At 35.7% G+C, this 23316-nt stretch overlaps 2 protein-coding genes across 2 annotated transcripts; one reads left to right on the top strand and one right to left on the bottom strand.

Moving 5' to 3' along the window:
• Positions 1-440: 440 nt before the first annotated feature.
• On the bottom strand, positions 441-18004 carry LOTGIDRAFT_236059 (hypothetical protein). The gene is made up of 14 exons (XM_009066203.1): positions 17777-18004; positions 14944-15235; positions 13854-13969; positions 12983-13149; positions 12854-12871; positions 11723-12120; positions 10738-10887; positions 9847-10130; positions 8682-9462; positions 7745-8013; positions 5850-5977; positions 1902-2060; positions 1540-1758; positions 441-1084 (listed from the first exon to the last, which is right to left on the bottom strand). The coding sequence occupies exons 1-14, from the start codon at positions 17973-17975 to the stop codon at positions 482-484; spliced, it is 3783 nt and encodes a 1260-aa protein (XP_009064451.1). The 5' UTR covers positions 17976-18004; the 3' UTR covers positions 441-481.
• Positions 18005-21102: 3098 nt separating this feature from the next.
• Positions 21103-23052, top strand: LOTGIDRAFT_168316 (hypothetical protein; the record flags this gene model as incomplete). The annotated part of the gene is made up of 1 exon (XM_009066202.1): positions 21103-23052. The coding sequence occupies one exon, from the start codon at positions 21103-21105 to the stop codon at positions 23050-23052; it is 1950 nt and encodes a 649-aa protein (XP_009064450.1).
• Between the last annotated feature and the right edge of the window lie 264 nt (positions 23053-23316).

Raw genomic sequence — 23316 nt, 5'->3', positions numbered from 1 at the left:
ATATTATCTTTGTTTTTATTTACCACTTAATTGAGCTTCAGTGAATCCATGAATAGAAGATGTAGAGAAGATTTAGCCCTCTTGAATGTAACCCAATTTAGACAAAGCTGACATTTGTACATCTATTTCAATAACCGCCCTGCAACCCAGACCCATGTTCATTAGTCCACTCAGACGCAGATATGTAGATGTGATGATACTAAAACAGTAGACCACCCAACAATAGTGCAACAGTTGACTACCCTCTAGAATATAACCCAACAATAGTATAATATTGGACCACCCTCTAGGATATAACCCAACAATAGTATAATATTGGACCACCCTCTCGGATATAACCCAATAATAGTATAATATTGTACCACCCTCTAGAATATAACACATGATTTGTGTTGTCTTGTGAATATAACCCAACAATAAAATAAAGGAACACATGATATGTGATTTTGGTGTTTATATAAGCAGGCAATAGTATACATGATTAATCTTTAGGAAAACTGAGCGTTCTTTCCAGACACCGTCTGACAGGGGACACAAGAATTGATGGATCTGGCACGCGAAGGAATTTTTGACGAGACTCATGTTCACTTTCTGCAGAGGACAGTCTTTTAAATGCATTCTCCTTATTTGGAGTTATGCAGCCTGATTGTCCATTTATATTTTCTGGAGTGACTTGAATTTGAGATGTTTCGTGATTTCGACATTGCGTAAACTGACTAGCTTGCTGAATCTGAGAACTCAAAATAAATGCAGATTCGTCCAAAGTCTTCATATACGAATCGTCACTATCGAAAGAACTGGATTCGTCTTCAATTAGTTCTGAATTATCTCCCTTATTCGAATTAATTTCACATGCAACAGTTTGTTGTAAGGCACATTTTTTCATGTTTAAAACCGTTCCTTCAGAGTTGTCTTCACTTGATGATTGAGAGGGCGGTAATAAATCACAGAGGGCGTTGATGTAGTTGTCGTTATCATCATCACTGCCGAATAAATCAGTCTCTCCGTCTTCCCCTTCAATGATTTTACGTTGTCGGGCTGCATCTGATTCTAACAAAAGGGCTTTAAGATTTTCTCTTTGTTTCTGAAATCAAACAAAAATTCAAGAGTAAGTTTCCATAGTATGGATATAGTATAGTATAGTTTCCAGAGGGGGCAGAAATCTCAGATATTTCGCCTCCCTTGGATGTAAAAATTGCTCCGCCACTGATACTAGGTTGAGTTTTTTGTGAACCTGGCCTGAGGACAATATTTCCAAGCAAGACAGTTCCGTTGATCAAAATCTCATCCAAAGTATGGCATATTTGAGGGTAAAAGTTGTTCAGTAGTGGACTCCTCAAAAGGGAAGTACCATCAGGTGTTTTCGAAAAGAGTAAGCATGGCCTGATTGGCCCTTGTCACCCACTGTTCTGGCAATATTTCCCTCAATGCACACTGTATGGCATGAATCTACTTCATTAGCCCATCAGGGGCAGCTCCATTCACTTCATTTTACTTTCATTTCCATAAGTAAACTGGAAATAGGAATAAAGAAGTTACCTGTAATATTTCAGGAAATTTTTCTACTCTCTTTATCAATTTCTCTTTCAGTGAAGTTCTTCTTTCTTTTTTATCAGTTCTTATAGCTTTATCTATACAACTCTTCTTTCCTACCATATAAACAGAGTTACGGCCCCTGGTTACAGCTGTATAGACATGCTGCCAGTTCTCGTAGTATGATCGATAGACAACGTATACCACTGCTGAAGATTCTGAGCCCTACAATATATAATAAAAGAAGGGTAGGGGACAGGGTTAGATTTATAAAATTCTAAAGTAAAATGAAGAGTTTATTATAAAAATAAATAAATAAATAAATAAATAAATAAATAAATAAATAAATAAATAAATAAATAAATAACCTGATAAGTGTGAATAGTCCGAGCCCAGCCATGTCTCATTTTACACTTATTCACCAAATCTTTATAATTCACACAGACCAGTTTCTCTTTAGGTTGTTCTTTATCAGATAATATTAAATATCGTGTTGATTTACCATCTGTATTATGTTCTTCTGTATCCTGTATGATAAACATTCAAATTATTACACGTTTACACGGTATCTCGTAATTTGATTGGATAACAGTGGTCACGTGCATTCGGTTTATATCTGAATAAACGGAATGTCAATATAAGCTCCGCCTACTACTACTTTTTCATTGAGTTTGATTGAAATAGCCACTACAAGGCCTCGATGTCGTTCCTTCGAACGTTCACAGAGCCGATGTATAAAGAGAAAAAACTTGTGTACACTATATAAATCTGCGTAGCGTAGTGGTTTATACAGTGTACACAGGTTTTGTCTGTTTATACATCGATAAACTGAAAAAATGTTCAGATCATTCCTTAATTAGGCATCAAATTACATTCAACTTATCCATATCACCCGGCATTTTTCTCGAAAAATTTAACTTTACTTAACATGCTTTTCATTGCCATGACCCCCCACCATACTTAAGTCTCAGAAACGGAATTTTTGCTAAGCTAATGAGTAATATTGTCCTGTCCAGAAGCACTGACCTCCCCGCGAGAGTAGTGCCCTCTCAAATCCAAAAGGGGAGCCGAGGTGCTCGGAAAGCCCTCCAGTCAGTGATATCCTGGCTATGCTACTGGAAATAATATAAATCAATGAGTTTTATTTCTAACTGGTACCTTCATCAATTGTTTCTCCGTCACACGTCAGTACGTCAGTCAACACGTCAAACACGTCACACGTCGATGCTACCTTATAAAATCAAGAATCATATTATTTTTAATCACAAAACGAAATAAAAACGATATTTTGAAAATGGACACGTCAATGATACCTTACAAAATACAGCATTTCAATATATTTCAACGAAAAACGAAAGATCATTTAGAAAATTCTGTTATGAAAATAAACAGATCGGTAAACACGTCAAAACAGTAGGAATTGCCAATATTGTTCGTTCTTTACAGAGTTTTTGTAAAAAACGCATGAACAATAGGAACTTTCTCAAAGGGCTGCTTTTTTGGAAAACTCAAGATCTGTGTGGCATCAGGTATTCTAGAAAGGTTAAGTGTGCGTCAATACGTTTGGGCCGAAATTTCATCACACGGTCGGAACATCAAAACTTCCGTCAGTAAACAAGTCAAAGAACTGGTCTTCGTCACACGTCAATACGTCAGTAAACACGTCAGACACGTCAAAGAAATTAAAACATGTATTACCTTTATTACTTTATGACATTCAGAATACCCACAATCTTCAAAAAAGTTAACTTTGTTGGCTACTTCTACTACTGAAGTGTGATGAATACTCAAACTAAAGGCATGCTTAAACCTTCTTGAACACCTGAGGCCAATTTGCGATTGATGGTATTTTAAGAGAGTTCACATAGTTTGATTAACTTTTCTTTACTGACGGACTGACCTGAGAGGGATAACAGTTCTTTGACGCGTTTGGCGTGTTTTTATTTCTTTGACGCGTCTGACGTGTTTTTATTTCGTTGACGCGTCTGACGTGTGTACTGACGTATTGACGTGTGACGAAGACCAGTTCTTGGACGTGTTTACTGACGGATTTGAGTCTTAACCTACTGGAGTGTGTTTAAAACTCGACCTAAACGTTTTAAGGAATACTTACATTTTCTGGAACACCTGAGGCCACTTTGCGATTGAGTCTGTCAAAAATGTGGTATTTTAAGAGAGTTTACATAGTTTGATTAACTTTCCTTTACTGACGGACTGACTTGTGTGGAATAACAGTTCTTTGACGCGTCTGACGTGTTTTCATCTCTTTGACGCGTCTGACGTGTGTACTGACGTATTGACGTGTGACGAAGACCAGTTCTTTGACGTGTTTACTGACGGATTGAAGTTTTTACCTAATGAGGTGTGTTTAAAACTCGACCTAAGCGTTTTAAGGCATGTTTACACTTTCTGGAACACCTGAGGCCACTTTGCGATTGAGTCTGTCTAAAATGTGGTATTTTAAGAGAGTTCACATAGTTTGATTAACTTTCCTTTACTGACGGACTGACTTATGAGGAATAAGAGTTCTTTGACGCGTCTGACGTGTTTTCATTTCTTTGAAGCGTCTGACGTGTGTACTGACGTATTGACGTGTGACGAAGACCAGTTCTTTGACGTGTTTACTGATGGATTGAAGTTTTCACGTAATGAGGTGTGTTTAAAACTCGACCTAAGCGTTTTAAGGCATGTTTACACTTTCTGGAACACCTGAGGCCACTTTGCGATTGAGTCTGTCTAAAATGTGGTATTTTAAGAGAGTTCACATAGTTTGATTAACTTTTCTTTACTGACGGACTGACTTGTAATGAATAACAGTTCTTTGACGCGTCTGACGTGTTTTTATTTCTTTGACGCGTCTGACGTGTGTACTGACGTATTGACGTGTGACGAAGACCAGTTCTTTGACGTGTTTACTGACGGATTGAAGTTTTCACGTAATGAGGTGTGTTTAAAACTCGACCTAAGCGTTTTAAGGCATGTTTACACTTTCTGGAACACCTGAGACCACTTTGCGATTGAGTGTGTCTAAAGTGTGGTATTTTAAGAGGGTTCACATAGTTTGATTAACTTTTCTTTACTGACGGACTGACCTGTAATGAATAACAGTTCTTTGACGCGTCTGACGTGTCTTCATTTCTTTGACGCGTCTGACGTGTGTACTGACGTATTGACGTGTGACGAAGACCAGTTCTTTGACGTGTTTACTGACGGATTGAAGTCTTCACGTAATGAGGTGTGTTTAAAACTCGACCTAAGCGTTTTAAGGCATGTTTACACTTTCTGGAACACCTGAGACCACTTTGCGATTGAGTGTGTCTAAAGTGTGGTATTTTAAGAGAGTTCACATAGTTTGATTAACTTTCCTTTACTGACGGACTGACTTATGAGGAATAAGAGTTCTTTGACGCGTCTGAAGTGTGTACTGACGTATTGACGTGTGACGAAGACCAGTTCTTGGACGTGTTTACTGACGGATTTGAGTTTTAACCTACTGGAGTGTGTTTAAAACTCGACCTAAACGTTTTAAGGCATGCTTACACTTTTTGGAACACCTGAGACCACTTTGCGATTGAGTCTGTCAAAAATGTGGTATTTTAAGAGAGTTCACATAGTTTGATTAACTTTTCTTTACTGACGGACTGACTTAAGAGGGATAACAGTTCTTTGACGCGTCTGATGTGTGTACTGACGTATTGACGTGTGGCGAAAACCAGTTCTTTGACGTATTTACTGACGTACTGATGTTTTTACCTACTGAGATGTGTTTAAAACTCGACCTAAACGTTTTAAGGCATGGTTACACTTTCCGGAACACCTGAGGCCACTTTGCGATTGAGTCTGCCAACAATTAAGGCAGTTGTTTTGAGAGAGTTCACATAGTTATTTTATTTTTCATGTACCAACGGATTGATTTGTGAGGAATAACAGTTCTTTGACGCGTTTTCATATCTTAGGCATGCATTCACTTTCTGGAACACCTTATCCCAGTTTGCGATTGAGTCTGTCAACCAGGCAGTTGTTTTAAACCCGACTATAAATCATTGAGAAAATATTCTTTTTCTCTTTATAAATAAGTAATAATTCTTAAATTTGTACGCGGCACTAATTGAATTGAAATGACTGTAAAGAATGGCGATTTGTTTTGCAAATTTCTTAAAATTTCGTTTTTTGATGTAGTAGTTTTTATAAACCTAAGTTATAAGTTTGTAAGGTAGCATCGACGTATTGACGTGTCTGGCGTGTTTACTGACGTATATACTGACGGGTCTGACGTGTTTACTGACGTACTGACGTGTGACGGAGACCTTACTCACCTTCATTATGAAGAATATTTCACCATTACAGAGTTTTACTGTATTATTTTTCTTTTCTTTTTTTAATCCCTCTATTGGTTTTTTCTTTGGTTTTACTTTACTTTTACTTTCAGTTTGACTTGACGATTCTGAAGGAGAGAGATAGTTAGGAATTTGAGGTTGTAACATTGGGTTAAGTAATTTCATGAAAGCACAGGCACAGGCATAACCTCTAGTGAGAGAGTATTGTTTGTACAGATGGCTAGGGTGAGAGATACTCTAAAATTTCTCTTCACTAATAAAATGTCCCAAAGAAGAAAATCACACCCAATCATTTTGGAGCTACTAACAGACATCTCTGGCAATTATGAATAAATCAACAACCTAATAAAGAGAAGGTACTTTAGGCGAAAGTCTGTGCCCTAATCCTATCATATAAAATAAAATATGGTCAATGCAAAAATAAAATAAATCAAGATCAATTTCTCTTTACAAATAAATGGGTCCACTAAATGAAAAGTCCCAAAGAACTAAACTCACAGCCAGTCATCTTTGAGTTACAAACACACACGTCCAGCAAATAAGGATAAATCAAGAATCCTAGGGTGAATTTCACAATAACTACACTTAAGATGATTTGCGTGTTCCATTTGTTCAATCATTATACGTCCACACGTAAGTTGGGCGTATATTGTAATCACCCCGTCGGTCCGTCCGTTCACATTTGGCTCGTGCTCACTCTACAGGCTACAGTTCTTTATGGATTCTTTTGATTTTTATTTTGTGTGTCAATGTCATTATGAAGATGATCCCTATTGATTTTCGTGATGATCGGATAATTTTTCACCGAAATATCGTGTCTGACTTGACGTTTTTCTCTATTAGTTATATTGTGCAACTCGTGCTCACTCTACAGGCTACAATTTTTTTACAGATTCTTTTGATTTTTATTTTGTGTGTCAATGTCATTATGAAGATGATCCCTATTGATTTTCGTGATGATCGGATAATTTTTCACCAAAATATCGTGTCTGACCTGACGTTTTACTCTATTAGCTATATTGTGCAACTCGTGCTCACTCTACAGGCTACAATTCTTTACAGATTCTTTTGATTTTTATTTTGTATGTCAATGTCATTATGAAGATGATTCCTATCGATTTTCGCGATGATCGGATAATATTTCACCGAAATATTGTGTCTGACTTGACGTTTCACTCTATTAGCTATATTGTGCAACCCTGTAGTCACTAAAGACTGTTTAATCATTTCTGACAGCTGCCAGTGGGCGTATGTTACCTTGCCTGGCAAGCTATCTTTAAATCAATTTGATGAAGCAGATCACTTTATTTGTGATTTTTGGAACACTGTGCAACAGGAACTGTTATAAAGTCCCTCACTCTTAAAGATGGGGTCCTATTAAAGAGTCTTTGTTTGTCCCAATGGACCATGTCCTTGTGTATTCCCTCATTTCATTTATGATAATGAAAATGCTAATACTTATATGAATAAAAAATAGAGGTGTTCTAGTGACTAGGAAAAATACCAGTTTGTCTCACATGTCCATAATTAATTCATAATTAGCTAAATTAGCTAAATTAGAAGAGAATAATCAGTTGAATTCCAATGAGTGACCGATCAAGAAAAGGTCAAAAAGTCTTTTTTTGTTTATCCAGACTGTACATACATGGACATTTATGATTGGTTAAAACTCTAAATTATATGCAATAAGAACATAATGATATGATTATGAATACATGATAATTCATTAGAAACACCAATTGATCAAATAGTTAGATTAATTTGACACTAAAACAATATGAAACCCATCTTTAACTCTTAAATTAATATTAAACTTGTTTTTATCTACTTATTATAAAGCAGACGGCTAATGAAACCTAAATAAAAAGTCTTACCATCCTCTGAATCTAATAAAGTCAACTCAGCAGCTTCAGTGACATTTAATTTTCCATTCCGAACAATTTTCTGCGTTTTTCTACCTTCGTTTTTCTTCTTTGATGCCTTCTCTTTTTTAGGCAACCTCTCTTTATGGTTCATGACCTCAGCGTTTTTACCAAGACAGACCTTGTCTCCAACTTGGAAGAGATATTTTCGTTTGGAATCTTTCGTTACGTGTTTATTGTAGAATTTACAACATAGTTCGTTGATACTCTCACATCGCCTCCTGCAGAAAAATGAAGATAAAAAATAACTTTCAATGAAGTTTATTTCAGGTTGGGTCCAAATTAGAGACAATGGAACATAAAAATCTCAACTGCATCTATTTTCTAAATGAAAATCAGGAAATAAAATAATATATGCTGATATCTGCTTGTTAGATCCTGAAAACTATTCTATATGAGAAAACAACTATTATAGCACATTTTAGTCAGCATAAAAATTGTGAAACAGCAAAACATGGCAGCAAACTCTAAGATAGTGGACCACAGCCATATTCGCCCACCACGGCATGCAGATGGTAAATATTCAAGATTTTGGACCTTCATTTCATGAATATGTATGCACATACCAAATTTCATTTGATTCTTTCAAACACTCGGAGGGACAGACGGACGGACAGGGGTGCTGACAATATATGTCCACATAGAGAGATGTGGGCGTATAAAAATGACTCATCACTCAATCTGATTTGAATGTTTTGTTTTGTGTTTTCTAAGACAGCATCAAAACATAGATAGCAAAACATAGATAGCAAAACATAGATAGCAAAACATAGATAGCAAAACATAGATAGCAAAACATAGCAATAACAGGGCACGCTTAAATGAATATCTGAAAATCCCAATTCATAACACAAAGAAAGTGAATCTTGTGTGAGTATAAACCACCTACCTTTGGAAAGAAACAAATTGTGATGTCTCTTGATTTAAGTCTGTTGATGTTCGTAATAAATGTTGGATTCGTTTGTCAATTTCATTCTCGTCATCCGTTTCATCAATAAGTCGTAACTGAAACTTGGAATTATCGTACTGTGGTAATTTCATTAAGGAAATCTTACTAGCGTTGTTCACGATCAATTCAGATTCAGCTCTATGATTGGTCCTCAATTCCATACAACAACCAATAGGATACAAGACACGGAAAATATCCGCTAAAAAGTTTCCTGGTTCCACAGACGGCAACTGTCTGACGTCACCAAGGAGAATGACCTTTTTGAGCCTCGCTTGACGACGAAGGTTATTCATGACTGTTGCTATGGTTTTGACAGACACTAAACTACACTCATCTACGACTAACACACTTTTATTTTCATATTTCCAAACTGGCATTTCAGGATCAATTTCTTTCTTCATGGCTTCGTCTTTAAAAGCTTCAGAATCAACATCTTCCGAATCAAAAAAATTATCATGATTTTGTTCATCATTGGAATTATTTTGGTTCTGATTTTGAAATTTATTTTGAGTTTGCATGAATTCATCTTCATTATCCAAATCATTGTCATCACTTTCTTCGTCGCTACTTTCTGCTCGTTTCTGACGATTTGGGTCTGGTTTGTTCATCTCTCTCAAATAATCAGCTTTCCGTTTACAGAATCCCTTATAACTCATCATCACATGATGTAATGTGACAGATTCCATACATACTTTACGCCCCAGGAGATTGGCGGCTTTACCTACAATAAACAACAATGTAAGGCTTCAATTTGATTTTACACAGTTTTACACAGATGTATAAGTAAAGAAGTAGAAATACTTTTTTCTAAATCTTTCAACTCAAATTTGTTTCTATGAATCTATATTGGTCTAAAATAAACTAGATATTTGACCAATTAAATTTTAGAGCAAGAATATGAGTTTGCTGGAACAAACAAAGGTTACATAGTCTGTGATATCAGCTTTAGCTGGGAGAAAACGCTGGGTTGGCATCAACAATCCTACAAAAGTTTTAACAGGCTTACAAGGTTAAAGTAGTGTTCACTAAAAGTAACAAGTTACTATTCAACAGAAGCCACTGGCACAAGAATTCACCATGTGGTCAAATAAGAGACAATAATTACCTGTAGGTGCTGTTAGTAAAATAGTCTGACCTAAAGGTGTTTTAGATAAATAATGATCATCATCATCATCATCGCTATCATCTTCCGAACTTTCCCACTCCTCAGCTTCCTGTGTCATCTGACGATATGATTTCCATGGTGATCTATAGAACTGTGTAGATTGTGTTGTGTCAGATGATGATGTCTGGTCCAAGGAATCATTGAGTATCGATTCTTGGCCATTTTCTAAATTAGCTGGTTCTTCATTCGAGTCAATTGGTGCCACTATGGAAACTTTTGACTGACTGAAATTTTAAAAAAATCAGGTTTCAACTTGATCAACAATTGTGACCACTCTTTTGGTCACATCACAAATTTTTGTCATATACCCGAGTTGAAGCTTCCATTGTAAAGTGGTACAGTATATTATATATGTGAGGTTCAATTTTGATTAAACTCACTGCTAAAACAAGTTGTAAGATTGTAACATGCATGAAACTTTGAGTAACAACATGTTTCAGGTTCTTTTTTAATATTTCTAGATTACTCTTCAATTGATGTATAAAGCACTTTTTTTAAAGGGATTGTGATTGTAAAGAGGTTTTCTATGTTTATTGGGGACAATGATAGCATCACTTTCCGCCATTCCAATTTTCAATCAGACATCTGTGGTTCTCGTAATTTTACTAAAGCTAAGTGTTTTATGACGTCACCCCCCCCGCAAAGGTTTTATGTTATACAAGGGGGTGATGTAGTTTGAGTGGAATTGCAGCAACCACAGACATCTGATTGAAAATTGGAATGGTGCAAATTAATGCTACAATGGTCCCTAATACACATACAAAATTTATAAATCCTCTTTACAATCCCTTTAACAGTAAAAATATTTAGTTTACAATAGAAACAGTCTACCTGTTTTCACAGACATGTTTAAGAAGCTGAGTAACGACAGTTGTTTTTCCACATCCACCTTTCCCAGATAAAACAGCTACAGGGTTTGAGGCTATTAGATGGGCTGCTCTCCACTGATCTACGTCATTATGGATATTCTTAAAATCAGAACTGAAATTACAGGATGCCAATAAAATACCAAAGTGCTAAGACATGTAATCTGAAGTATCGCTAGTGGACAATAGAAGGGATGATTAATTAAATACTTATAAGAAGTAATCAAGGGATTATTTGATTATGGGGTTAGTAATCAAGTAGTTGTAATGCCAAGCAGTGATTGGTGGCTTTGTATTTCATTAGAGAGATGTCATACTATTTTTCATTTCAAAGACATCGACTTGATGTCCGATAGAGGATATTGACCGTTGGCCATTTGAGCTTCCAAGTCGGTCATGTCCGGCATATAGAGCCAAATCAACAGCTTTGATCCGAACCACAAAACGAAAATCCAACACCAAAATAACAGTTTGCTGATACATTGGTAGCAGCTACTGAACTTTTCACATGAGGAAGTAAATTAATTATATGAAAAAGTATTTCATAACGAATTTCAATGAGCTGATAGATAAATTTTACTTTTTTCTCCTTGTAAAAAGTTCTTGTTTCATTCTTTCACTTTTCATATACATCTTTCATTCAAACTGGTCCTACCCCATCATATCATTCATTAAATTACACTAATCATGTAAATTACAAGAGCTTTTCATAATTCTAGTACCACTGTTCCCAACCTGGGGTGTTTTCACCCCCTGGGGGTGTTGGACAAGGGTGTCAGGGGTGTGGCCAACTGATTTAGGAGAAGAGTTTATTTTGAATTGAGAGAGCACCTCACATCACATGCTGGAAATGTGGAAGTAACAAATTTTTGTGGGTGTGAAAGGTCCAGGTGATTGCTCCAGAGGTGTGAAGGGTGAAAAAGGTTGGGAACCACTATTCTAGTACATACCTTGTGAAGTCTATATCCAAATCATTTTCACAATAACTACCAGCATCTTTCAGCATAACACCTAAAGTCTTCGCAACATCTCGTTCAGCCTCCCAATTTCTTCGTAAAAATATTTTCGTCGTTTGGTCTTTGCCTTCTGTTTTAATGATGCGATGTTGCTCCAAATATTTCAATGATGCATCCCAATTCACAACTTGGTGATCGCACGTAAATTGACTTTTTCGAACGCGGAATTTTTCTATAAAAGTGTGTCCGCTTTCGCGAGCGTCTTTTTTAAGAAAGTCATATATATAAATAGCATCACAGTTCATGCTGGGCATATCGTTTAATAAATCACAACGAAGATAATCATACAGTGAAGCCTCTACTCCTATCATTCCATACTGTTTAAACATTATCTGTAATATAAATAAGGGAAGAAAAAAAGAAAGAAAATATTGAAGAAAATAATAGCGCTATATAATGGATGTATTGAGCACTATTTAAACAGTGAAAATTTTCTTTTAGTTCATAGAAAGTAGTGTATTGATTTCATATAATATAAACACACATCTCTTAGAGAAATTTCAGAGTAATGTTCAAAATTTTGACTGAAATTTTCCTCTGTAAACAAATTTCAATTTACATTAAAATAATTCCTAAACTTCAAAATCGTTGACAATAATTCTAATTTTTCAGGAACCAGAAATTAAGTCGTATTTTAAATGAAATGCCATCCTTTAATTGTAATCTGGCTACTGAATATTAAAAATCTCATATATGCTACTTATCAAAACCACATAGAACAATATCAAACACAGATCACCACTTAAAGAGACAGGTAGGCCATTTTTTTGACCAATCATACTTTCAGAAACTGGAATTTTTAGCTGAGCTAATCAGTAATAGTGTTCACAGTTCACTGACGAAATTTGAGTCTTCAAATCCATGTGTGTCTAAAATTATCTGCATTTTAATGTTAAAATGACGACTCGTCAATTTAAGATACTCTGTGATATATAGAAATAGTGAGTAAAATTCCTAGTTTGAAGTATGTTTAAAAGAATTATGTGATTTTCATACATTTTCCAGTATTTCTGAAGGCTATTTACATATATTCAAGACTCAAATCAACCCCAAAAAATGGCACACCTGTCCCTTTAAAAATTTCTGAAATATTAAGAAGAATATAGTAACTATCAAACCAGAATAAGACATAACACAGACTGATCAATTCTTCAAAATAAAGAAGACTCATATCTTTTAAAATACAAAACTCACATTAGAGAAAGCGAATTCCCAGGTATATTCTTCTCGACAATTATCTAATTTCTTTAATCTTTGACTACCCAGTTTTATTATCTCAGTGAATTTCTTAGGTAATAACTGAGCTAGGAAGGTAAATAGTTGGGGGAATTCCACAGCACCATAAACAAGTCTTACTGCATCTGGAAAAACAATAAAAAAAACACAATAAATATTGTGGCTAGCAGAGCAAGGTAGGCTCACCCTTCTAGTATAGGCTACATCATGTCTCTCTACAACTCATAAATACAATATGTATGTATTTCTTCAGAGAGTCCACATAATTTCATTTATTGTTTATACAGACACGTCATATTTTATAAGACCCAGGTTGGCAAAAAAGCTGCCTAAAACATTAACGACTTAGAACTGAGGCCTACAAGGATTTTCCCTGCTCTAATGTGTCTTGTAATTGAGGTCTTAAATTTCGGGTGCAGTGATGCATTTTTACTAAGTCAAGGGCAATAACTCTCAAACCGTTCATCCGATTATTGCCAATTTCTAAGTTGACAGAGATCTCATCAATATCCATGCATACCAAGTTTCATCAAGATCGGATCAAAACTACAAGAAATGTGAACGATGGACGGACGGACGGACGGACCAACGGCAATATACCTCAACATTTCCATGTAGGTGTATAAAAACCACCTTGCAAACGCTTATGAAAGCAACAGGCTCCACACATTCAAGATATGTGATAGATTGAAATCACTGAAGAGTATTCCAATTCCACTGGCCAGTTAAAATCCCTCATTGCTCACTGTATGGAGTGGCTTATCTTCATTAGCCCAGTCAGTAACAGATAACTAGGATGTAAAATTCCATTCCACTAAAAAGAACCTACCACATCTATCTACTAATTCTCCTATTGGACTAGTTTCATATTTCTTACAGACTTCATCAAAATTCTTTAACAGATTCTTCATGTTATCGAAATATACACTTTCATTAGGATGGTCACTATAATAAACAAACAAAAACATAGAAAATCTATAGGAATTTGATCTGTCACATCTAAATCCGAGGTTCTCAATTGTTTTTAGATATTGACCCCATTCCAGAAACAGACTTCAGATTGCAACCCTTCAAAGTAAAAACAAAGTTTCACGTTTTACTCAATTTTACTGTAATACATTGTTAACATTGACATTATATTATGTTCAATATTTGACAGGAAATTATTGATCTATGTGATGGTTGCATCTTGTTTCTCAGCAACAAGTTTTGTAATGCGTGGCTCAACACCACTCAGAGCAATAATCCTGTCCTTCTTTATTTGTAATGTTATCACCGGTATATTTTTTTCACAAATTTTCAAAATAGTTTTTAGACTAGTCCTCGACAACTAGAAAAGTACTTCTGGTAACCCAGGATTAATCATTTCAGAAAAGAAAACAAAAAAAATGCTCCAAAGAACCAACAATGGAACCTAACCCACTTTTGCATGGCTAAATTTTCTATTAAGTGGATATTCATTTCATAAAGAATTTCACAATCATGTGACATTTGACTGACAGCTAGCATTAAGTTCTAGTTAACAAGTGGACATGATCGTAAAACATAGCAATTTTTTCTTTTCTTTCGAATAATTTTTCTTTTTTAATCAAGAGTGACTGTCCTTTTCAAAGGAAATTTTAAGATGACCACTTGTAATTTTGGCACAGAGTTTGCGGTATTCGGTTATCTCTGTGACATGTCAACTCGGCGACAAATTATCACTCGGTGACAAAATATCACTCGGTGACACTATTTGCCAAGTAAACTCGGTGACACTATTTGCCAAGTCAACTCGGTGACACTATTTGCCAAGTCAACTCGGTGACACTATTTGCCAAGTCAACTCGGTGACACTATTTGCCAAGTCAACTCGGTGACAGATTTTGTCATATTAAAAAAAAGAGTTTGCTACATAATAATTCTCCTTTCTCTCTTACCAGACATATTTGTCAAGAGCAGACAACTTTTCATTCCAGAGTTCCCGCTCGTCAGCATTACCAAAATACGGTTCCTGGGTTGTAGTTAGGCAGATATTCATCAATTTATGTGTGACAACTAATTCATCAGTTCGTATATCATATAGAATAGGTCGTGTATGATCCACAAAATACATATTAGGAATACTTTTATTTCTATAAATAAAACATGTTATTTTCCACCATGGGTCATGCAAAGGAAATCTGCCTTTCACCACATATTTTTTTCCCTGACCAAATGTTTTAATGGTAACTGAAATTAAAAGAATGCATGACAAATCAGAACAAAGACAACTCAATATTAATGGCAATACAAAAAACTGTGAGGGGGTCTCATAATTGGTCTTGGTCTAAGTTTGCCGGATTCAAAATTGCTTATTAGATTACTGGTAATAATCAGTTATTCAATGGTAAGTGTAAAACACTAATTAGAAAAATGTCAGGATATTGGACAATGGTGATTTGTTGATAAAGGCTAATCTCATGTTTAGAGAGCAAATTTCAGTGTTAGAGGGTTCAAAATATACTTCAAGCAAATAGTGGCCATGGGTTCTTATCTTGGTTGATATGTCACAAAATTTTTTTTTTTTTTGCTGAATTTTGGCTGAAAATGATCGTCTGTAAAAACAAATTTTGAAGACATAATGTGTGCTCATGATTATATTTCTTATCAATGCAAAGACATTCTTAGACTGACAGTGCTATCTTGAGGCTGCTATTCCAATTCTCATAAAACAATGGGAAAAATGTTTTAAAAAAACTTTTAACTTTGCTCAGCAGACAATACTAAATAGGAATACCAGTCATCTTGGTGACATGTCAACTCGGTGACAGTTGATTCGGTGACAAAGTGAGTTAACTCGGTGACAAATTGAGTTAACTCGGTGACAAAGTGAGTTAACTCGGTGACAAAGTGAGTTAACTCGGTGACAAAGTGAGTTAACTCGGTGAAAAACTCGAGACAACATATTATTGAAATAAAGATGGTTTCTTAATAACATTGTTTTGTTTTACTTTGCTCATACTCGATCGGAACTTTATTTAAACATGGTTTCGGTAGTGAGCGATCTTTTGATTAACAGAGATCAGCGGTAAATCTAAGCCTAATTAAACAATTTAACAAACCAATCAATTAACAATGAAAACATGATTATTGATAGGCGTGAGCGATCTTTCAATTAACGGAAAGATCAGAGTTATATCAATTATATCCGATTATATGGCTTCCTATATGACTATTATAAAAATGGTTATAAATCTTATTCGACATTCATCCTTTTATGTCTGAAAATGTTTGAGTATTGTATGTTCGAAGGAGGTCCATCCCCGTCAAGAGGCATTGTCATGTGACGTATGCAAGAAATGGCAGCACAGAACCTGTAATATAAACCTATCTCGTGAAGAATACAGGCGTTTGAACAGAGAAGGTCGGGAGATCCCGTGGAAATGTTCAACATGTACAGAAGATGATGATGTTCATTCATCTTTGAATGATATCGGTATACCCGATGCAATAATGGAACCAGAAGAGTGAGTGTTTTTAGAATATTTAACCTAAATATAAATAAAAATGCACCCTGTTTGGCTTTCCGGCATGATTGTTACCTATATTATATGTTATTATCTTTGTATCGTTTTAGAACATTTGAAGATGACTTACCTGTGACCGATGTCCCATCTGAAGACGAACCATGCACCATCCCAAATAGGACTACCCGTAGATCAGATATCGCAGAAGAGAAAGTATTTATAGATTTTAAAGTACAGTGGTGTAACCTATTTTTGTGCATATAAGGATTAAACACAGAATTTCGTCAACGATAAAAAAACGAAAATTTTTTTTTATGTCTTAGATGTTTCCTCAGATATTCTACAAAATAATTAAAATTGGTTTATTTCGATTTTCTTTATGAATCCTTCACTTTGACCCATATTTCATGAGCAACCAACTCAGCAACGGCGGCAGAATGCGTCACCTATTTTCGTGTACAATGTTTGATCTATAAATAAGTCTAGAAAAACATGTTGTATGGATACCGGGTGGTATAATTAACTTCTCTTAGTATTTATCTTTAATATTAATATATTATAACTAGTGACAATTCCTTCAAAGAACCACGATTTTAAAAAAAAATAGTGACTGACAAAATAAGATACATAGCGTGATTTATTGCTAAAAGTCACTGAAACAACATAAGAATATGGTCCACTTTGTGTTCCATAGAAATTTTCTGCTCACACAGAATCTGCTAATTGATCACGTGACTTCATTCGTTGGAATATGTTCTAGCAGACGACACTAGGAATTCCGATTACCGCTTGGGATTATAAGGAAATTCGGCCGATAAAAAATGGTGACGTTTGGTAATAAGTGAAATCCACCATTTTGTATTTGTCAAAGTATACATTAATACATTTTACCTTGCTTGAAACTACTGGATTTATTCTACTAGCTGATATTGTAGAGAAAACCCATGTTTATCAAAACAAACTAATGCGGAGGTTGCGCAAGGTCGCTCATGTAAATTATTAATCCTTACCGGAAATCCACGAATAATAGGTTTCCACGAAATTAGGTTACTTGACTGTATTTATACTTTGCTTTAAGTTGGAAGTATATTGTAAATAATGTGTATCTTTTATGTAATTTTAGACTGTGGTTAAAGGTTCTTCATGAAACAGTTGTTTCTTTCCTTCAAAACGTTGAGTAAGGGCATTATTTACAATCTTTTTTTTTTTTTTTGACAACCTGATTATCTGATCAAGAATAGATAACTGAAGAACTTAAACCTACTTCTTTGATTTTTAGCAGGTGTTTGTTTCATCAACGTTCCGCCAAGAGAAATGGCTGTCATTTCCCTTTCATCTAACCATTCTTCATCATCGTCGTCCGATTCGTTATCACTGTCGTCATTTTTATCGGGCTGGACTGTCACATACCCTACAATCTTTTCCACGCCGTCTTTAGGTGGTCTTGCTCCCCTTCGATACATTTTCTAACTCATCACTTTGTCTCTGTTTCAAATGTTTACAAATTGAATTGTCAAAATGAAAGTAGCGTTTCCGTCATGCGCGTTTAGGTGAAATATTGGCTTCAGACAACAAATACTTTCCCTATACTATAAATTTTACCAAAACTGTTTTATCCCATAATATTTAGATTGGACGAAACTTACCTGTAAGTTGAAGTTCAATCATGATTCTATCAGCCAATCTTTAGTGACGAGGGATTATGTGAGATAACAGCACGCGCCTCAATACATCAGGATTTTGTAGACAGATAGTGACGAATGGGAGGGAATGTAAGACTAAGTGGAGGGCACATAATCCCTCGTCACTAAAGATTGGCTGATAGAATCATGATCGAACTTCAACTTACAGGTAAGTTTCGTCCAATCTAAATATTCTATCTGCCAATCACGTGACTACGTGATTCAGTGAGACTTCAAAGCCTGTCTGCACTCGTGACATATCAAAATCACTAGAAAACAAGACAAAATATTTATCCTAACCATAAGACTTTAATAAATCTGAGCATTCAACACACATTTATCAAAGACATTTTCTTTAATGATAACTTTATTATAATAGGTCGAAAAAATCAATAATTGGAACATTCGCTTCCTTAGCAGTGGAGGTGGAAGCAGGTCTAGTACTGTGCCTTGAATCGATTCACATCAATGCCTGCTTTCTCTAAGCCCACTTTTGTCCACCGAGATATTGTGTCTCTGCAGACCTTTTTATGTGGTTTTACATAAGCAATAAACAAAGCACACCACTTTCTCTTAAGCTTTCAGTTTTCTTAATATATTCCTGTAACACAGTGACGACACACAGACGCCCATCTGGTGCATAAGCTTTGAAATTCAAAATTACCGGTTTCCTACCAGCTCTAGATTGTTTAACATGTTGCGAAGTATGAAATTTATACACACTTTTTGATTGGTTAATTTCTAACAAATTAAAATCCAGAGAATGTAATGTTTGCCCTCTCTGGGCAGAAACTATTAACATAAGAAGAACGAGTTTAATTTAACGAAAGTAATTTCACGGGAGATAAAGACTGGAGATAGTTTAAAACAATACGTACATCCCAGACGCTATCATACCTAGGTAGCGCTGGTCTATTATAAAAAATTCCTTTCAAAAGTCTACAAACAATAGGGTGAGATCCAATACACTGTCCATCAATGAAAATTAAGTAGATAAAGCGGAACGGGCAGTATTCATAGCACTGTAACTGAGTCAGTTATTAAACAAATCTAACAGAAAATCCATTATTTGTGCTAGAGATGGTCTAGAGAAATTAATCTGTTTTTTACTACAAAAGTTTGACCACGATCGCAAGTAACAGGAGTACTGCTTCTTTGTTCCAAGTTTCCAGGAATCAAGGATAATATTGGTTGCCTCTTCAGAAATTCCTCTACTTCCGAGGGAATCCCGGATACCATGAAGGCTGTCAGCTTCATTTTCTGCCAAAATGGATGTATTTCCCCGTTTATAGATGTTACCAGTGACTTCTGCTTGGGTAATATTAATGGCCTACAACATAAAACATTAAGAATTTGAGAGAACCAAACTTGAGTTGGCAAAAGTGGTGCTACAATGATGCCTCTACATTGATCAGATTCGATTTTTTGTATACATCTAGACAGGAGGCAAAATGGAGGAAAGCAATATACGATTTCTTCATGCCAGTCATGTGTGAAGGCATCAATAAAGGTGGCATTTGGGTCAGGTTTCCAAGCTGAGTACCTATCTAGCTTAAAGTTAAGTCTAGAAGCAAACAAGTCAATTGTGGTGAAAAATTTAGATACTTTAAGATATTATTAAACACATCCATCGAGACCATTCAGTACGGTCTGTAGTTAAATCTCTCGAGCTGCATCAGCTACATAGTTCATTTTTCCCGCTATGTGAGAAATCATAGGCAATTGCCTCCTATAACACTATTATTCTGAAGGCATTTTGCACCCCATCTGGACTCACTCCACTAATTCATTTGCCATCTCTTCCCATGTTAAAACACGAAATTCAACCTTCTATAACTTTTTCCAGAAATCTCGTTGAAAGCTTTCCAATATGTCGAATGAAAGCCTGACCAATTCTCAATGTCTCCTAAAAAATTCATTATATGATGACCATTAAAATTTTGAGCTACTAAAATTGAAAGTAGACTACTACCGGTTATACTCATCCGCTAGAGTTTGGCACTTCACAAAACGACTATTTTTAGAATTAGCCTTCCGCCTTTAAGTCTCTCATCATCTCACCAAATCTGAAAGATAATGCAATTTCAGACATCAAATTCCAAATCTAAACCAAATTTTACCCAAAATAGGCAGGCAAAAGCCTCAAAAGGGAGAGAGAAAGAAGATTTCTAAAAATAGCCTGGACTACATTCCTATACAATCATTTGCATAAAATGTTTTAGTGGAGTGAGTCCTATATATGCAGCTAATTTTTTTTTCTTGCTTTAATTTGTTCTATAACATCTGTGGAACAACCTGACCCAAAATTATGCAAATAAACCTAAAAGTAAACCAGTGGTAGTGTTTTTACTTTTGCCCCCTCTTTCCTATAATAAGCTATATATGCACTGTATAAGCTTGTATACGTACAATTCTGAATTGGTCAGAACTTTTTTATTTATGAAGATAATTCAATTCTGTAAAAAGATTAAGGAACGTTGACCAAAACCAAGCCTAAAAAACATAAATTACACAGAATAAGGGTCAAATTTATTACGTCACATTTACTTCACACATAATTCAGCCTGTTTCTACTTCAAAAACCACAGTACTTCTTAAATTAATGACAATTGCAGAAATAGAAATAACATGGAACCAAATGTTTTCAAGAATGAATCTTAAAAGACCATATATCCATTAGGTAGTGTGTTAAAGTTACAATCATTACATAACTCATTAAGGTTTATGATCCCTAAACCCCAGAAAACAAAATCAGTCCACATAGTAAATAGAAATAAATGATTTCTCTGTCTATTCATTCTGTCTTCAATATATCATTCTGCTGATATTTTCACCTCCCTCAAGTCTCAAAATAATATATATTTAGCAAAAATTAGAAATTCACTCATTTCCATTCAAAACTCTCAATATGAAAGGCGACAGAAAACGAAAAAGTTCACATTTTTTACCTGGTTATGTAAAGAAAGTTAGTGAGGTGACACAAACTGACTACGACTATGATCTTCCATCTACCTCTGCAGTGTATGAAGACCAAGAATTGAGCTATGTGAATATTGAACTAGACTCTCCAGGTAGTCACAGGGTTTTACGACCAAGGCCTGAAAAAAAAGAAAGCAGTTTTGATCAAAATGAAATCTCAGGCAACAGGATAATCAATGTGGAAAAAATGGTAGAAATGTGGAATATAGCCATTCAGACTCATGCAGACGAAGAGGCCGAGGTGTGTGCAGTACCACAATTTAAGATCAACACAGAAGAAAAATGGGGAATTGGATGGAAATATTCACTGAAATGCCTCAATTGTGGATACATCTCTCCTGTGGTGAAATTATACAAGGAAATCACGACTGGCAAAAGAGGTAGGAAAGCAGCTGTAGTAAACATCAACTTACAAGCTGGATTGCTAGACATGCCTTTAGGCAATTCAAGGACTAGGCTTCTACTGGCAGATTTAGACATTCCCCCACCAGCTGAAAGTGGTATGTCCAAGTTATCCAGTTATGTGAGTTCAAAGACAACTGACTTGAACAATGAAAGCATGAGAACTAAGGTGGAAGAGGTGAAAAATGTCAATAGACGAAGAGGTGCCTCCAACCCTAACGTGATAAATGGGGCTTTGGATGGCCGGTACAATTGTCTGACCATAGGACACAGCAAGAAACCAGGACAAGGAGCATCCCAATCAATCGGCATTGCTTGTGAGACAAACACAGATAAGAAATATATCATAAGTGCTGTGTTGCAAAATAAACTTTGTTGGACTGGAGCGTGGCTAAGAAACACAGGCATTACTGTCAACTGTCCAGGACACGAGGGATGCACAGCAAATCTGACAAGACATGCACCTTTATCTGAGAGAGAAATGGGGAGAATAATTGGTGAAGATTTATCTATTCAAGGGGTGCTCATCAAGTTTGCCACAACAGACGGAGATTCAACGTCAGCTACCGGAATTGAAGAGGCAATGAGAACTTTACATCCTATGTGGAAAGTTGAAAGACTAGCTGACCCAGCCCATCTTAGTTCATCTCAGTTTCGCCAATGCTTTAAGGCTAATTTTAGCGACGGAATGTTCAGTGGCAAAACAAAAGTTGAAAAAACAAATCAAAAGAAAACTTTGAGCCAGGACATAAAATCTAGGTGTAGCCTTGTGATCAAAGAGATGTACTCTACTTACTGCGGAGATGTGGACAAACTGAAAAAACAGCTACCGAAAATACTACAAGCAACTGTTATGTGCTACGATGGAGACTGTTCCAAGTGCCGTTCCAACTCTGTGGTCTGTAGTGGCGGTCACAGCAACAACTGGTGGAATCGATCCATGTTTCTGGCTTCAAACAACTTAACGAGCCTGGAAATGAATGACAATGATAAGTTTCTGTTAAATGAACTTTTAAAAACAAGATTAAGTGAGGAAGCCATTGACAAAACCCGTTATAAGACTGACACTCAAAAATGTGAGTCAATAAATCGTTCCATAAACATTTCGCTTCCAAAGAGTGTCAAATATGGAAGAAATGCTATGGGGCGGCTATCATCGACCTTTCTTCGATCAAATATTGGGATAAAGGAGGCAACACAGACAAAAGCAGAGTTTTTAGGGGCAAAATTGTCCCCTAAGAGTTTACAAGCACTAAGCAGTATTCAGAAAAAATCAGTGTTCCTTAGAGATTATGAAACAAGACCAGAAGTTAAGAGAAGAAAGCTTCTCGCTCGAGGAAGAAATATCCATGAATTTGCAAAATATAAAAAATTCAATTCAACTGACAGTGGGTACAGAAAAGGACAATTAGACAAAATTTTACCTAGTGCTTCGCAGCAGTTGGATGATGATCATTCTTATTCACATTCGAAATGATATTTAAATGTATAATTTGCCTTGAAATGAAAAAAGAAAAGAAAATTCAGTCTTTTTCATAATAACGTGTTCTCTTTTATACTACAACTCTACAATCTGGCAACAGAAGTGTCAAAGCCAGCACTAAACTAACCCTAACCCAACCCTAACCCTAACCCTAACCCCCCCCCCCCTCCCCTCACTCGTTTTGGCATTACAAAATATTCATAAACATGAAAGCCAATCTATGCACATTCATGGTCTTTCTTCTATGACTGATGGGAC

This window comes from Lottia gigantea (assembly GCF_000327385.1).
Source record: "Lottia gigantea unplaced genomic scaffold LOTGIsca_74, whole genome shotgun sequence".
Lineage (NCBI taxonomy): Eukaryota > Metazoa > Mollusca > Gastropoda > Lottiidae > Lottia > Lottia gigantea.
This window is presented reverse-complemented; position numbering and strand designations above follow the sequence as displayed.

Excerpts from the sequence above, each read along its gene's own strand:
- LOTGIDRAFT_236059 (XM_009066203.1), bottom strand. The coding sequence starts at position 17,975 with ATGTATCGAAGGGGAGCAAGACCACCTAAAGACGGCGTGGAAAAGATT. Across the intron at positions 15,236-17,776 it reads ACCTGCTAAAAATCAAAGAA|TTACCATTAAAACATTTGGT; the intron begins GTAGGTTTAAGT and ends TTTTAATTTCAG. Across the intron at positions 10,888-11,722 it reads TTGGATATAGACTTCACAAG|TTCTGATTTTAAGAATATCC; the intron begins GTATGTACTAGA and ends CTGTAATTTCAG.